A 17986-nucleotide genomic window follows, 5' to 3' on the forward strand; every position below is an offset into this window, starting at 1 on the left:
GGAGTTCTTTTCCCTGTGTTTCTTATCCATAAAATTTTCCTAATTTAAAGAAAAATACCTTTTGCTTTATTTCTGTTTCTTTTAGCTGTGTTTCTTATGTCAATTTTTTATGTCCCATACCACGTTTTGTGCAGTATCAGTTTGACTGTGCTTCTGATTATATCTTTGACGCCTACTGTTTCCCTTCTATTTCTTTCTAGGTTCTTCCAGTTCATGTTTCCTATCTTCTTGCTGTCTTGCCACCTCATCACCAAATTGTTAACAATTCTGCGGTAGGATGTTTTTTACGTATGGAATTGCTTTAGTAAATATTTTCCCATTGATGGCAAAAAAATACGTTCACTGTTTTCATCTGCCTCGTGTGACCATCTTTTGGGCATGCGTTTTTCATTTGTTGGCAATGGTGGGACTCAACCACCTTTATTCGTGATACAGGTGTGCTGGATTTTTCCTGAACGAATTGGGTGTTCCTGCCTGGTCGCTTGCCAGGGGGTCCTGTTAGTGGTGAGGACCAGGTGGCGTGAATGGCTGCAAGGGCCGAGCGCTTCCCACAGATACATGTGGTCTTTGCATAATGCTCCTCCTCTGTTTCCCCGGCAATGGGATCTGGGGGCAGGAGTGGCTGGCGATACCACCCACCTTAACGTGCAGCTGGGCTCCCGCTTAACACACCCTGTTCTATATATCGTATCCTCGGATCGTGCCCCTGGACTTTCAGAGGTGCGGTTTCGATGGCACCTTCTAGATCTCCAGAGGATGGAGTTTTGCTACTGACATCTCTCTTATCTGCTTTCTTGTGTGCCTCCGTCTTGACCTTGATTATTTTTAGCAGCTCTTTCAAGTACTTCCAAGCATTTGTCAAAATCGGAATGAGCGTTTTCCCTTCTCTGGTTGATTTGCTCTGGTTTTGAGGAGTGGGTTAGGAGAGGGTGAGGTACAGAAGCCACGTATTCCAATTTCGCATTCCGTGCCCTTTCTCCCAGGTGGTCTCCCTCAGCCACGTACGTGCAGAGCGTCTGGATGTTCTCTGGTATCTGGGGTAGTGGCTGCAGGAATCCAGAGTTGGGTTTATTCAGTTGCAGGCCTGTTATGACTTTCTCCTTTATGAAGATGCCGGGGCAGGGGGGGGCGGGTTTCAATAGGACACGTATATCATAGCCCCAGACACCCATAGAATCCTGACCCAATGTGCCTTCTGGGCAGTAACTCAGATGGAATCTTAACATAAGATTTGTGTGGGATACTTATGGGCTCTTGTGTAAGGCTCAAGTTGCTGGAAGAACAGAGGTCAATAGCCATCAACTCCAGTGTCTTTTTTTTTTTTTTTGTAAAGATTTTATTGATTTATTTGTGTGAGAGAGAAAGCATGAGCATGGGGAAGAGAGAGGGAGAAGCAGGCTCCCCGCTGAGCAGGGAGCCCAACACAGAGCTAGATCCCAGGACCCTGAGATCACGACCTGAGCTGAAGACAGGCTCTCAACCAACTGAGCCACCCAGGTGCCCAATTCTAGTGCTTTTAAGTAGAAAGGATAGAGTTCATAACCTCATAGACAAACTCTTTTCAAACCCCTCCCATCCCCCAAATAAGGTCTGTGTTAGTTGTTTTTAACTTTACAAGTGATCCGAGCGTCATTTTGGCTGTAAATCGTGTTAGTCTGGGGGAAGAGATGTCGCTTGTGGGACATGCAGGTGTGTGGCACTTCCTGCTCATAGCCTTCTACTTGCACTGGACCCTGTAAAACACAAGGGCTAAAAAGCCTCAGAAAAATCACAGAGCTGAAGAGCGTATGAGTTAACTAGCGTCTCCCAGTGTCTCTGGATAGCACTGGAGTTAACAGACATTTAGCTTTAAAATGCGATTAAGCAAGTTGATGGCTCATTATAATCATCTCGGGCAGAACAATGAACAAAAACAAAGATGTTAATCCACCCCCCCTTTATTACTCGTTCACAGTTTCCTTAATGAGTAGTTGGCTTCTACCATGTGGATGGCCTTAGCCAAGCAGAGGAGCTGCAGAGGGAGGCCCTACCGTCCAGTGGCAAGGGCAGACGGTCCACACTGCGGTTAGCACTCTGAAGGGGAGCTCTGGGGCGGGGGGGCCCTTGGAGGCTGGTGCAGCAGGGACCCAGCAACATGGTTCTGTCTTCAGGTCGGCATGTTTGCCTGCACCCTTGTCTTTGTCTACACTGCTGCACATCTGCTGTGGCCTTCCCACTGCCTCTTCATGGGCTTCTCTGTCTACACTGCATTCAGTGGTCATTTTAGAAACCTTACACCTGATAGGTCCCCTCCCCATGTCCCTCTCCTCCTTCCAAAACCTTTTTGCAGAATTCCCTTGTTCTTTGAGTAAATCCGCTGTCACCTGGATGTAGAAAATCCATGTAGGATCTGGCGCCCGCTGTCGCCCGACCCCATCTCCTAACCCATGCGGTCCTTGGCCAGAGCCATGCCCCCACGCTCCCGCGTCCAGGCCTTGCACTTGCGACCCCTCTGCCTGGAGCCATCGTCCTTCTGATCCCTGCGATTCCTGCAGGACTCATTTCCTTACTAAATCTGTTCTCTGCTCTGATGCTTCTTCCACAGATACCCTGTTTGAGATAGCATCCCTTCCCACTGGGGCTGTTCTCTCACGTGCTTGACACAGCGCTGTGTGTCTCCTTGTCCTGGCTTATGTCAGGTGCCCCCCCACCCCCCACTAGAATGCAGGATCCTTCAAGGCAGGACTTTCTCTGTTCAGTTCATTCACGGACCACATGCCCAATCAAGTGGCTGGCCCCTCTGGGCGGCCTCCGTGGTGAATCAGATGATGAATGAGCTCAGGGGGTATGGGGTGAGGAGGCAGAGCCCAGGGTTGGGCCGAGAATCTCATTTTTACAGGAGAAGTCACAGTGAAGGAGACCGAGGAGATGGATGGGAAGCCAGGAGTGGTTCTAGAAGTAAAAAGAGGAAGGGAAGGAGGGATCCGTCACTGGTGCCAAACACAGCTGGGGAGCAAAGAAGGATAACGATGGAGAAATCCCACTGGGTTTGAGGCGTGGCTCTCGTGGGCGTTCTAGATAATGGCCAGGTCAAGTGTGTGTTAAGCTGGTTAGCGTGGGTGGGAAGTGAGTGGTGAGGGAAGAGACACAAGACTTTCTTTCTTTTTTTTAAAGATTTTATTTATTTATGAGAGAGCGAGAGAGTGAGAGAGCAGGGTAGGGGGGAGGGGCAGAGGGAAAGGAACAAGCAGACTCCTTAATGGAGCCCGACACAGGGCTTGATCTCACAATGCTGAGATCATGACCTCAGCTGAAACCAAGAGTCAGACACTTAACAGACTGAACCACCCAGGCACCCTGCCACGGGGAGACTTCGAATAGCCACTTTTCATGTATCTTGTGGGAGATAATCTATGGTCAACTGAGATCATCGATTAAAGATAGACAATGGTCCCAACTAAGTGGGGAAAGTTGTAGTCATGAATGAATGGCCTGTGTCCTTCTCCCCACCTGCTCTGCCTAAGAAGGTGTCAGAGAGCAGTGACTGGGGGTGAGGGACAGTGGCCGCTCAAGGGACCTCCAACCAGCGTGTCTCCTTTGTGAGTTTGCACACCTACTAAATCAGGACACCAGCCACCCTGTTGAAATGGCCAAATGAGATGTTGCTCTTTCAAAAGACTTGTCGCGTGTAAGGACAGCATGAAAATGCACGCACACGTGAGCGCCACTCTGAGTCGAACTGTGTCATGTGTAAGTACAGCGTGAAAATGCATGCACGCGTGAGCGCCACTCTGAGTCGAACTGTGTCATGTGTAGGGACAGCGTGAAAATGCACGCACGCGTGAGCGCCACTCTGAGTCGAACTGTGTCATGTGTAAGGGCAGCGTGAAAATGCACGCACACGTGAGCGCCACTCTGAGTCGAACTGTGTCATGTGTAGGGACAGCGTGAAAATGCACGCACGCGTGAGCGCCACTCTGAGTCGAACTGTGTCATGTGTAGGGACAGCGTGAAAATGCACACACGCGTGAGCACCACTCTGAGTCGAACTGTGTCATGTGTAGGGACAGCGTGAAAATGCACGCACGCGTGAGCGCCACTCTGAGTCGAACTGCTCTCCTTGCCCTGGTTGCTGACGGGATTATTTCCTTGCAGGTTCTTGAACAACGTCGGCTTCTTTTTCCCTCTGATAATGATGCTGACGTGGATGGTGTCTGTGGCCAGCATGGTCCGAAAGCTGGTTTACGAGCGAGAGATCCAGATAGAAGAGGTAATCGGCCAAGCGCTTGCCTGGGGGACCAGCAGGGGTGGTGGGGGCTTTGGAGCCGAATCCTGTCCCATAACTGACCCTGGGACTCCGTTTTGCCTGCCCTCTCCTCTGTGGGGAGGGGACCCCAGGGAAAAGCATTTTACGTTGAAGCCCGACACCCTGCCAGGTTAGCATTCCTGTGGGGATGGAAGGAAGCCCAGGGACAGGCACACCAGCTTCAAAGAAGGGAGCCCGCATTCCCCATTCAGTCATTTTTATACAACCCAGAAAGACGGAAGGGTGGACCCCACCTTGACTTACGGTTAGATTGCTTGCTGTGTCTGTTTTAATATCTTTAAAACTTGAAACTATCAAAACTGCTGTTAATAATGAGAGTTCCCGAAAACACCAGGTGAAGGCCGGTCTTGGTGGGGGATGGGCACACGTTACCCCCTTGCGTCCCGTTTATTAAGGTAAAGGAGCAGCGAGGTCAGGTGCGGTGTTTGCATTCAGTTCTGCCTGGGACTTGCACTGCTGTTTCCCACGGTGTTCACCTATTTAGAATGGAATTTTTCCTGCATTTCTGTGTTTCCTCCCCATCCAGTGGGGCCCCTGGATGTGGGGACTAGGGACTGGGGGTCAGTCACTCTGACTTGGTCTCCTTTTACCAGTGACCAGCCCCACCACCCTCCAAGATACCCCGGTGTTACAGATGGAAAATGGGAGGTTTAACAGATGCATTGATTTTGTTATTACTTCAAGCTGAGTTGTTTTGCAAAACGCATTCTAACCCTCACTCGAGAGACCCCCAACCCAATCGGCTTAAGGTCCGGTATTCTGCCCTCCCTTCATTGCTCTATCTGTCTTCATTAAATTAAACCAACACAACCAGAATGAAGAAAAATTTAAAAAAGAAGGAAAGCAACCAAAAAAACAAAACCAACAAAACAAAAAGAAACAAGACCAGCAAAGTCCAAATGGGTAAGGAAGCACATGGCGTGACTGCCATCACGCAAGCCTGGGGGCTGGGGTCTGCCCCTGCCCCTCCGCGGAACAGGCTCATGGCCGTGACCTCCCCAGGGAGCGTTCGCTAGAAGGGGATGCTGGGCTCCGGGGTCTGTGCGGAGCTGATGTCCACGCTGGCCCCAGCATGGAAGTTTCTAGAGCTGCCTCTCCCGGGATCCGATCTGTTCTTTCTCGAGGACCCGGGAGATAACTCCGCGTTTCCTTCTTCTGACAGTACATGAGGATGATGGGTGTGCACCCCACCGTCTTCTTCCTGGCCTGGTTCCTGGAGAACATGGCCATGCTGGCCCTGAGCAGCGCCGCCCTGGCCGTCATTCTCAAGGCCAGCGGCATCTTCGCGCACAGCGACGCCTGTCTCATTTTCCTCTTTCTGCTGGATTTTGCGGTGTCGGTCGTCATGCTGAGTTACTTCCTGAGTGCGTTTTTCAGCCGAGCGAACACAGCTGCGCTCTGTACCAGCCTGGTGTATATGATCAGCTTTCTGCCCTATATAGTGCTCTTGGTTCTCCATAACCAACTAAGTGTCGTCGCTCAGACATTTCTGGTAAGTGGGGTGTCTTTTGTTTGTGTTTTTTAAACTGCTCTATCTACCCAACAAATCATTCACGACATCGGTCCCTCGGTCTGTCGTTTTCAGATCTAGGTGGGCTTCCTGATACCTCCTTCTCTTAATTTGGCCCCCAGAGGCAGACCTTGCAGCCGCCGTTCATTGGCATTGCAATGATCCTGCTAGAAGGCAGTCCGTGAAGAATTGGCACTTTTCACGAACGGGGACTCTCCTCTGGAGACCTTTTGGAAATCGGTTGCACCCCAAAGGCAGTGTAGGACCTCCATGTCTCTTTGTTTCCTGGATGGAAAGAAATAGATTTCCAAAGCTATTTTAGCAGCAAAAACTAAGCATTTTTCTCGAAGCGTCAGGAACGACATCACATTAAGTGGAAAGATCCCTCTGTTAGCAATGTCAGAATCATTCATCCATTTGAAGTGTACGTCCTGAAAAAGTACGAGAATTCTGTTAGGTGTGAGATGTGAAATACATAGAAGAGACACACTCATTCCTTCTTGGATGAGAAGTGCCTGGGGGGGTGGGGGTGCAGGGAACTCCGTCCACAGGGAAGGGACACGTGTGTGGCTGTGAGGACGGTCCTCTCCAGCGAGCCAGCCCCAGATCTCTCTTCCCCCCACAGGTGAGGCCAGGTTCCCCAGCTGCAGTCTGTTGGGAGGTGTGACCGGAGCCACTAAGAGAGAACGTGGGAGGTGTCAAGGAGGGGTAGAATCTCAGGGCTCCTACGGGACACTTGACGGCCATCAGAGGTCGCTTGTCCCGCACAGCATCATGACGGCGGATGGACTCTTGCCTGTTGGGACGGCATCACTTTCTCTGCCTCAGGGCAGATCACCTCTGTGAAGGCCACATTATTTCTCGCCAGCATCCATAAACCTTCACGGTTCCTACTGGCCAGGACACAGAGCACGATGAAGAAATGCTGCCTTTAATCAGGATTTTATCCATTGATAGGTGCTCACCAGTTCCAATGAGCTGATGTCACACCTGCAATAATTCATAAACAATAATTTTGGGTTAGTGTTCAATAGCTGTTTCCAATCATTAGGACGGCTGGGACCCTTTAGCCCACCCCCACACTCCTTACGTGTAAGAAAAGAGCCATTGACCACCTGACCTGGATTTCAGATACCGTGGTGTGTGTTTTCACTCCAATCCATCTGTTTAAACGTTCCAGCATACAACGTTTGATTTCCTTTTTACATGTTCAAATGTTTCCTTGCCCCCCCCCCCCCCAAATCTAACTCTGATACATGATCTTTTTTAAGCGTGAAATACTTCGGTGGGCTTTTTTGTGGACGTGGGATGTGTCCAGTGGAAATCAAGCGGCCTTGTCCTTCGGTGCTCTCTGTCTCTGGTGCGGGATCGTGTGCATGTTGCATCTGTCTGCCTGCAGCATGCTTCCACGGCAGCCACGTAATAATAAAAAATAGGGAATCGCTCCCTTCCGTTCTCCGCTGTTTCGCATACGCGCTGCGTCGGGTCAGTGGCACTTTGAGCATCGCAGTAAAGAGAAAGAATTCCTTTTCCCGTTAAAAACCAGCTTGTTATCAGGCTTTTCAGACCGGGCTGACGTTCGTTGGGCTCAGACTTCGGGGTCAGATGCTGAAATCACCGCCCTGAGCGATGCTTTGGCGAACGCCCTGCGGCTTCTCCGTTTGGACTTAGTGCCGCGGGTTTTCCGGGGTCTCGGTCCAGCGCTCACGTGCTGTTTCTCTCTCTGTTCCCTGTGGGCAGTGCCTGCTCTCCACCACCGCCTTCGGACAAGGAGTGTTCTTCGTCACCTTCCTAGAAGGGCAAGAAGCAGGTAAGGGGAGGCTTTTGTACAGAGAGATCCGGGGAGTCAGGTTTTTGGGTGTTTCCAGGTGTCCTGTTGCAAGCGCGGGAGGACGGGGTCTTCATCACCAGGTGGAACGTTTGGAACGAGGCGCTGGCCGTTTGCCTCAGCTGGTGGGAAGGCCCCCCGAGGTCCAGTTGCCCCGGATAGATGCATTTCGGTGAGGCAGCAAATCCAGATAGAAGTAAACAAGCTGAACAACAAACAAAAATCGTCCACGTTAGATATTCAAATGTGGTTCAAGCCACGCCACCTGCTTTCCCTGAAATCCATGTGAGATTCAGCAGATTACAGGTCGTTTGAGGACTTGTGATCACGGGATGACCGGCCTTTTGTCTCGCCTCGTTCAGCTTCGCTTCGAGCTACAGAACGCACGCAGTCACCTCACCCAAATCTGCCCTGAAAGAGGGAGTGAGGTTCTGACTCTGACCTTTTCCCTCTTTCTAGGGGTTCAGTGGAGTAACGTGTACCAGCCTCCGGAACAGACGGGCATGACATTTGGCTCAGTTTGCTGGATGATTCTCTTTGATTCAGGCCTTTATTTTTTATGTGGATGGTACTTGAACAACTTGATTCCTGGTAAGAATTCTGCATGGTAAGGGATGCCCAAATAAGCAAAAAACCCCCAGTTTGTATCAATATACGTGAATATTAGAAGAATAAGTAATTGTTCTAAACTTGCATGAGACCTCAGAGAGGGGGTTTGTAGGATGTGTTTTAGAGGGAGCTGTGAATGCTTGAGGAAGAGATGGTGTGCCCGAGTCCTGAATGAAATGGTGAAGGCCACATGAGGATAGGACAGAAGGGCCTGGATGCTGATGGCTAGCCACCGCCCCCCACCCCCCCCCCGCCCTGGGCCACCACACGGCTCCCCAAGTGGGCTTCTGTCAATGAACAGGAAAGACCCAGGATCAGGGATGTGGGGAGTGAGGGCAGGAGAGTCTGGGGGCACGTGTGTCCTTGGCCCCATGGGGACCAGGTCGGGCAGGAGTCAGAGATGGTGTGGAGCAGGAATGGAGGGACTGTGCTCTCTGCCAGGTCAGCGGGGGCAGGACCTGGAGGGAAACCAGGCTGAGAATGAGGGGCTGTGCAGGGGACCGGGGTCAGGTGTCACCTCCAAACCCAGAGCGTCAGTGGTGTCAAGCATGGGATTTCTTCCATGGTGTGGCAGGTGTGTCCTGGAGGCCATGGGCAGCGGGGCACCAACAGTAATGGTTTTCCTGGCTGTGTTCATGGGGAAGGAGGTATGCATACCACACGCCTGGCTCAGGCCGGAAAGAGCAGAGCTTTTAAAGATACATTTTTAGCAGTAATGTTGGTTTTTTGTTTTGTTTTTTTTTGTTTTTTTTTTAAAGATTTTATTTATTCATTTAACACAGATAGAGACAGCCAGCGAGAGAGGGAACACAAGCAGGGGGAGTGGGAGAGGAAGAAGCAGGCTCATAGCGGAGGAGCCTGATGCGGGGCTCGATCCCATAACGCTGGGATCACGCCCTGAGCCGAAGGCAGACGCTTAACCGCTGTGCCACCCAGGCGCCCCTAGCAGTAATGTTTTGATGATATTCTGTGCCCTTGCTGAAGTGACTTGTGATTCTGTCTCTTTATTTTCCAAAGCACCTGGATATTTCAACTGGCACCTAACCTTTAAAGTTAAGAACTACAAGAGAGAGAGAGAAAGAGAGCGAGAGAGACAGACAGAGAGAGACATAGAGAAAGAGATATTCTAATCAACACACATTGACTATGAACGGACACAAAGACAACCCGTCCCTTCTGTTTCTATAAACGTATTTCAGACTTGGAGTGCTCATGTGTCATTGAAGGATGAGTAAAAATCCAAATGAAAGGTGCCATTAACAAGATTATTTTACAGAAAAGCAGGGACACACGGCCTCCAAGAATTAGAGAGAGCGCATAAACCTGCAACATGTTTTATTTTGGAATTTTAGATTGCATGGTCTGGGGACTTTGAATAAGATTAAAGAAAAGCTGGATTCTAGGAAATAAGTAAAAAAAAAAAAGTTAACTGAGGAATACCAAGGTGAAATAAAATTGAATGAGAAGCACTGAGTATTAAAAGGCAGCTAAGCCGGCACGAGGGAGGAATGTTAGAAAGTACGGGCACGATGTTGACGTTAAAATGTTTGAGAAAGGGGTCATGAGCAAGGGAATAGGGCGCCAAGTCACGGCCAGGACGGGAGGGTGTCGGGGAGTCCCTGGAATCGGGAGAGACGCAGACAGGTCGCTGGAAGGAAACGGACAGACAGGCCTCGCAGACTGATGGTCTCCCTGATGAGGAGACACACAGACTGAGTGAAACAAAACAGAAATGGAACAGTTATTAACCAAGGAAGGGAAAAACCGAGCTTTGCACAGTCAGGGCTCACTGCATTGAATACAACATGAAGGGAAAGAGATCGACAGCTCCAAATAAATGATGTGTTAGAGTCCCCAGACAAGCATAAAGACAAGCAAAGAGAGACAGGTTACCCTCAGCAGTGCAGAGATCCACGGGAAATTTGGGCAGGAATCCAGAAGGATCTGAGTTCTCCCCTCCTCCACCAGGGCTGGAGGCACGAGGATGCTGGTGGGAACGTTGTCGTATATTAAAGCAGGGCATTTCCGGCGAGTGAACCCCCAGTGCCCGCTCACTTCGGCCCGTGCAGCCCACTCCAAGACGGAGACAGAGGGGGAGACGGAGACAGAGATCCCAGGAAGGAGGGTAGTTCTGCAGCTTTTGCGAGAAGGGCTTTGGGTGTGATGATGATGACGGTGACGGTGATGATGGTGGGAGCCGGGGAGGCTCTCTCGTGGCTGCGGTGTCTTCTCAGGGCTGTCGAGGGCTGGGGAAGGTGAGGTGGGGAGAAGATCAGGAACCAGAGAGGGAGGACAGGCGAGCATGTCTCACTGGGGCGCCCCGTGCCGCGCTCAGCGTCCCCTGCAGGTACTTATCATGCGTGGGAATTAGCTACTGAGGTGAGAGCTCCAGCCACCGGGGAAGGGAGCAAAACACAACAAGACAGAGATGTCAAAACCAGGAGGCAGGCCACCAGTGTTGGCGGGTCATATGTGACAATCAGTTGAAGAAAGTGCAGCACCAATCGGATGACCGAGCTCAAACACAGACATGAAGACCGCTGGCTTTGCTGTGTGTCAGCAGTAAGTGTGGCCCGATATCATTCTCGAGAGCAGCAAAGTATCTCAGCGTGACTCTAATGTAGAAGGGAGTATATATCAAATAAGAAATTTAAAGAAATTGGCTATGGGCGCCTGGGTGGCTCAGTCGGTTAAGCGTCCGACTCTTCATTTTGGCTCAGGTCATGATCTCAGGGTCGTGAGATCGAGCCCCACATCGGGTTCCTCACTGGGCATGGAGCCTGCTGAAGATTCTCTCTCCCCTCCTCCCCCTCCACATGCTCCCTCTAAAGAAAATGCTGAACATAAAATAGGTTTGAATAAATGAGAGATGCCATGTTCCTTAATGTGGATATTTACCATTTTAAGTGTGTGTCGATTTTCTCCAAATTAATATATAAACTCATATAATCTATACCATTTCATATGAAGCATTGTGTTAATATAATGAAACCCACATAAATCATTTAAATAAAAAATACTGAAAAGGGGATTTGGTTTTAATTCATGAATTGTTTCTATTAGAGGACAGGTAGAAATGTAAATTAATGACAGTGGCCAAAAATGGCTGAAAATAATGAAGGGGGCTGGTGGCTGATGACCACACAGAACATCACCGTGACCTGTCAAGGATTAAAGCGGCAGAGTGCTCACGTAATAGTAGAAAGTGGAACAGACTAGAAAGTTCTGGAACCAACCCACGGTAATAATTTCATTTGTGTTAAAGGTCACACTTTTAATCAATGAGAAAGGATAAAAATTAGACTCATTCATAAATTCATCAGAAATAATATTATTAAAAATAATGAAGAAATAGGAAAAGTACGATTTTTTTTAGAAAAATTATGATTTTAAAGAGCGTGAAGGCCTTTCTAACCATAATGCCAGAGACATAAATAATAAAAATTGAGTTTCCGTTATAAGAATTTTAAAATATCCAAATAAATAAAATTACAGGAGTCTTCACAAGCTTGTAAAACTATTTAATGAATCCATGAAAAAAATGTTAAAATTCTCAATTCACATTTTAAGAAGACATATCTAAATACAAATATGAGGAAATAACTTGAATAAACCATCATAAAAAGAAAAGTTAGTGTCTGATAAACTTATAAAACAGTGTAATGTCGCACAGAGCATAGAAGACAATGTTTCCTTCTCTGATGAAAACTGTAATGACTTATGGAGGAATTGGGCTTGATTTTTCTATGTAGGTGCTTAGTTTATAGGAAAATGAAATAATTGGTGATAATCTCAGTTGAAAAGCAGTTGAGTGTGTCGGATTTGTCATATGTTAAAAAATTCTTAGAATGTTTATTCTTGGGGTGCCCGGCTGGCTTAGGCAGCGGAGGGTGCAACTCTGGATCTCGGGGTCGTGAGTTCGAGCCCCATGTTGGGTCTAGAGATGGCTTAAAAATAATATCTTTAAAAAATGGTAAAAAAATAATTTTAAAAAGTAAAAAGATTTAAAAAATTTAAAATAATGTTTATTCTCTTTGACTCAGAAATTTAAAGAAATGGCCAGGTGAATGCAAAGAATGTGTGCACCTCAATGTTCCTTACACATTGTCTTTGAAAGCACAACTCTGGCAAACCTGCATTTCTATCTAAGAGAGTGGATTGATTATGAATCAGTGTTGCATTTGTGATATGGACTCCTGTGAACTAGTTACACATCTATAGAATTCTGTTTTACAGGAATATATGTGGGTGTGGGATACGGGAGATCATTGCTGTGGACCAAACGATCTATGAAATAAGGGATAAAATACAATAATATTCAGTTAAAATTTAAAAAATAATAATTTCAGTATAGTTAACATACACTGTGATATTAGCCTCAGGTGTGCAAAATACGGTGACTCAGCACTTCCCTACATCACCCTGTGCTCAGCAGACAGGTGCATGCCTTCATCCCCATCACCTGCTTCCCCCACCCTCCCATCCACCTCCAATCTGGTCACGGCAGTGTGCTCTCTGGAGCTGAGTCTGTCTTGTTTTTTTGTTTGTTTTTTGTTTTGCTTTGGTTTTTTTGCTGTTGGTTTGTTTTGTTTCTTGTATTCCACATAGGAGTGAAATCATATGGTATTTTTCTTTCTCCGACTGACTTATTTCACTTAGTGAAATACTCTCTAGTTCTATCCATTTCACTGCAAATGGCCAAAGTCATTCTTTTTGATGGCTGGGTAATATTCCATGGTAGATATACACCACCTCTTCTTTATCCATGCATCAGTCAGTGGACACTTGGGTTCCTTCCATAGCTTGGCTCTTGTAAATAATGCTGCAATAAACATAGGGCTGTGCGTATCTTTTCACATTGGCGTTTTTATATTCTTTGCGTAAATGTCCAGTAGTAGAATTACTGGATTATTTGATAATACTATTTTTAATTTTTTGAGGACCCTCCATACTGTTCTCCGGAGTGGCTGCACCAGTTTGCATTCCCACCAAGAGTGCAAGAGCGTTCTCCTTTCTCCACATCCTCGCCAACACTTGTTTCTTGTGTCATTGATTTTAGCCCTTCTGACTGATAAGAGGTGATCTCTCATTGTGGTTTTGATTTGCATTTCCCTGATGATGAGTGAGGTTGAGCATTTTTTCATGTCTGTTGGCCATTGGTTGTCTCCTGCCCATATTTTAATTGGATTGTTTTTTGGGTGTTGAGTTTTTTAAGTTCTTTACAGGATTTTGGATACTAATCCTTTATCAGATAGGTCATTTGCAAATCTCTTCCCCCATTCCTTAGGCTGCCTTTAGTTTTGCTGACTGTTTCCTTCACTGTGCAGAAGCTGTTTACTTTGATGAAGTCCCAAAAGTTCATTTTTGCTTTTTTCCCCTTGCCTCAGGAGACATTTCTAGAAAGAAGTCGCTATGGCCGATGTCAGGGAGGTTACTGCCTGCATTCTCGTCTAGGATTTTGATGGCTCCAGGTCTCTCACATTTAGGTCTTTCAACCATTTTGAGTTTATTTCTGTCTTTTATTCTTCTGGAAGGGGGCTGTCCAGTTTTCCCAACAATGCTTGTTGAAGAGACTGTCTTTTTCCCGTTGGATATTCTTTCCTGCTTGTCAAAGATTGATTGGCCGTGTAAGTGTGGATTTGTTTCTGGGCTCTGTGTTTTGTTCTGTGTGTGTGTGTGTGTGTGTGTGTGTGTGTGTACCATACTGTTTTGATTACTGCAGCTTTGTAGTATAACTTGAAATTCGGGATTGCGATACCTTTAGTTTTGTTCTTTTTTTCTCAAGATCGCTTTGGCTATTTGAAGTCTTATGTGGTTCAATACAAATTTTAAGATTATTTGTTTTAGCTCTGTGAAAAATGCTGGTGGTATTTTGATAGGGATTGCATTAAGTGCAGAGACTGTTTTGAGTGGTATAGATACTTCAACAGTATTTTTTCTTCTATCCAGTCCGTGAACATGGGATGTCTACCATTGTTTGTGTCATCTTTAATTTCTTTCATTGATCGAAGTTTTGGTTTTCATAGTACTGGTCTTTCACCTCTTTGGTTAGGTTTGTTCCTAGGTGTCTTATGGTTTTTGGTGCAGTTAGAAATGGGATTTATTCCTTAATTTCTCTTTCTACTGCTTCATTGCTGGGGTATCGACACGCAACAGATTTCTGTATATTAATTTTGTATTCTGTGACTTTACTGAATTTATTTATGAGTTCTAATAGTTTTTTCTTTTTCTTTTTTTTCTTTTTTTTTTTTTTTGGTGGGGTCTTTAGGGCTTTCTATATAGAGTATGATGTCATCTGCAAATAGTGAGTTTTACTTCTTCCTTATCTATTTGGTTGCCTTTTATTTCTTTTTGTTGTCTCACTGCTGAGGCTAGGACTTCCAGTACTAGGTTGAGTAGAAGCGATGAGAGGGGCCATCCCTGTCTTGTTCTTGACCATAGAGGAAAAGCTGTCAGTTTTTTCCCATTGAGGATGATGTTAGCTGGGAGTTTTCCATATATGGCCTTTATTATGTTGAGGTATGTTCCCCCTAACTACTCTGCAGAGGGTTTTTATCATGAATGGCTGTTGTACTCTGTCAGATGCTTTTTCTTCATAGACTGAGATGATCATACGGTTCTTGTTGCTGTGATGTACGACATCGACTGATTTACAAATATTGAACCCTCCTTGCACCCCAGGAATAAACCCCACTTGACTGTGGTGAGTGATTTTTATAGTATTGTTGAATGCACTCTGCTCATATTTTATTGAGGATTTTTGCGTCTACGTTCATCCGGGATATTGGCCTATAGTTCTCTTTTTTTGTGGTGCCTTTATCTGGTTTTGGCAGGGTAATCCTGGCCTTGTAGAATGAAATTGGAAGTTTCCTTTCCTCTTTTTTTTTTTTTTTTTTTTGGAATAGTTTGGGAAGAGTAGTTATTAACACTTACTGAAATGTTTGGTAGAATTCACCTGTGACACTGTCTCATCCCGGGGTTTTGTTGGGAATTTGGGGGTTAATGATTCAGTTTCATTAGTAGCAATGATCTGTTCAAAATTTTTATTTTTTCCACAAGCACCACTTTCTAGATCATATTTGAAGTGAAGTAAAGGGAGTTGAGGATGAGCTCACGAAAGAAGGCAATTGGAAAGAGTTGCTGAGTGAAAGCAGGAACCTTCTGGGAGTGAGTGTCCAATCCTTGTTGTTGTGAGTCAGCTGAGGGCTGTCAGCCAAGCTGCTGGATTTTACAAGAGCATTTTGTATTTTTCTACAAGCTAAGTGAGGTCACCTTGGGGCTCAGAGCAAAAGGAGAAGGAGAAGCTATCTTTGTTGGGGGAGTAGGAGACCTAAATGCCTAATTGGGTAATCTTCGGAAGATCTTGGCGTGCGGGCCACCCGTGAGCTTGCTCAGTCTCCTTACTCTCTGCCTTTCCTTTCGGGGAAGATCAGTAGATCCGTCCTTGTCTCTTCTTACCCATACCTGCCCTCCCACAGTATCTCACGGGGAAATGTCTGCTCCGTCACTTACACGGGTAATGTCTACTTGTAAACTTGAGCTTTTAGGCATCTCAAAACCAGCTCCCACCCTACCACATCCAGCCTGGGACAAGGACCTGCTGACTTTTTAAGCCTCTCTGAAGTCTACGTGTGTGGGGCACGTCTGCACTCTTTCGTCAGGCCATGCACCGTGCTCTCTAACCTGCAATGAGTTAGCATCTGAGCCAGAGGGGATTCCGCACCTCACCACGGGAAGCTTGGGCAGAGGGGCCTGGGAGCCACTTTGGAAGTACAAGCTCCTGTCTGTACAGTTGGCTTTGAGAATTCGAGGGCTGGGCTTTTATGTTGCCCTTTGAGGTTATGCCACCAATTTTAGGTACTGGATAGTTAGGAAGAAAGATCAGAGTCTACCCCAGAATGAGAGATCAGAACTCCAAGGTTGTTATAATGGATTGATTTATTTATTTTTAAAAGATTTTATATATCTGGGGAGGGGGCACTATCGGGGGGGAGGGGCAGAGGGAGAAGCAGATTCCCCGCTGAGCAGGGAGCCTGATACAGGACTGGATCCCAGGACCCCGAAATCATGACCTGAGCTGAAGGCAGACGCGTCACCGACTGAGCCCCCCAGGCGCCCCAAAAACATATCTAAAAATAAAAAGACATCGAGCTGGCCAAAGGTGACAACAGATTTTTCTTCCTTTTTTTAATCATGAAATTAAATTGCCCTGTATGGCAACTTACGCAGCCTTAAATGACACTGTTTACATTACAGTGCAACAATGTATGTACCGTACAAATGACACTATTTATTTTTAACTCTCACCCAGTTTGCCAATAATAACAAAAAATGAAATTGCCAGAAAAGACTGATGGGCTTTCAGATTCCTAAGTGGGATTGGAATTTTGAGGAACTCACTGACCCAATGTGTTCTTTTTAAGACAAATATTTTGCAATGCCGCTTTACTCTCCTGAAATGGAGTTCACAGATAATAAGGCCTGCTTACCAACCTGATTCAAAAAATTAATCTACTGTCTTCACTGTAATATAAGAGAAATAAGAAGAAAGTAACGTGTAACAAAATAATGTATAAATTCTCGGCGTTGAGGCACGGCTTTATTAGAAGAAGAAGGGAAGCACTCAGATACGTTTTCTTACTTCTATGGAGTAAATTTGGATTTAAGGAATTGAAAGGGACCCAACGCCCTTATGGTACTGGAAGCAAAGAATATATATGACACAGGTAAATGGTATAAAAACTATTATAAAGACTAATATTAAGGTCATTCATAGCAATCAGAATTATTTCTATGTGATAAGAAATGTGAGAATGATTTTAATTAAAGTAGGAATAATGTGGGACGAAACAGAGCCAAGGGAAATGGATAAAAGAATGACATTTTTGTAAATAATCTGGGTCTTATTTGAAAGTGTGGGGTCAGATAACTTCTCATGTTAAAACATGGGGCAGGAGCGCCTGGGTGGCTCAGTCTGTTAAGCATCCAACTCTTGATTTTGTCTCCAGTTGTGATCTCAGGGTCTTGGGATCGAGCCCTGCGTTGGGCTCCAAGCTCAGCATGGAATCTTTTTTTTTTTTTTTTAAAGACTTTTATTTACTTATTTGACAGAGAGAGAGACAGCCAGAGAGAGAGGGAACACAAGCAGGGGGAGTGGGAGAGGAAGAAGCAGGCTCCCAGCAGAGGAGCCCGATGTGGGGCTCGATCCCAGGACTCTGGGATCATGCCCTGAGCTGAAGGCAGACGCTTAAGGACTGAGCCACCCAGGCGCCCCTCAGCATGGAATCTGCTTGCCCCTTTCTACCTGCTCCTCCCCCGATCACACGCTCACACACACTCTCTCTCTCTAATAAGTAAATAAAATCTTAAAAAAAAAACCCCAACAAAACATGGAGCAGGTAATGATGAAATATAACCAGGGATACCTCTCCTGCCTTATAATTCACCAGGGCTAGTGCCTACATTTAGGCCCCAGTGTTTTGAAGACTCTGGTGACCATATCCTTTGGTAGGTGGCAGGATGGAGGGTAGATGGGGCAAAGGAACAGTAACGTCATTCAGATTTCATAGAGCTAAGGGGAGGATACTGGCAAGCACCATCAGAATAAGATCAAACACAATAGGAGGCCTCCCTATTAATCCTTTCAGTGTGTAATTTTTACAAAGTGGATGTTTTACAACGTGGGTTATTTTGGTACACAACTTAAAAATATACAGAATGACGATAGCTTTTA

General features: G+C 46.3%; 1 protein-coding gene across 1 annotated transcript in view; it reads left to right on the forward strand.

The window, feature by feature from the left end:
- ABCA13 (ATP binding cassette subfamily A member 13) overlaps nt 1–17986 on the forward strand; it is a 368906-nt gene that overhangs the window by 146726 nt on the left and 204194 nt on the right. Inside the window, exons 32-35 of the mRNA XM_087861234.1 lie at nt 4135–4249; nt 5469–5798; nt 7557–7626; nt 8104–8235. Of these exons, the coding sequence (XP_087717360.1) occupies nt 4135–4249; nt 5469–5798; nt 7557–7626; nt 8104–8235 (647 nt within the window). The remainder of the gene's footprint in view (nt 1–4134; nt 4250–5468; nt 5799–7556; nt 7627–8103; nt 8236–17986) is intronic.

The sequence above is a fragment of the Ursus americanus genome, chromosome 3 (genome assembly GCF_024610735.1).
Source record: "Ursus americanus isolate L20-20 chromosome 3, mUrsAme1.1.p, whole genome shotgun sequence".
NCBI lineage: Eukaryota > Metazoa > Chordata > Mammalia > Carnivora > Ursidae > Ursus > Ursus americanus.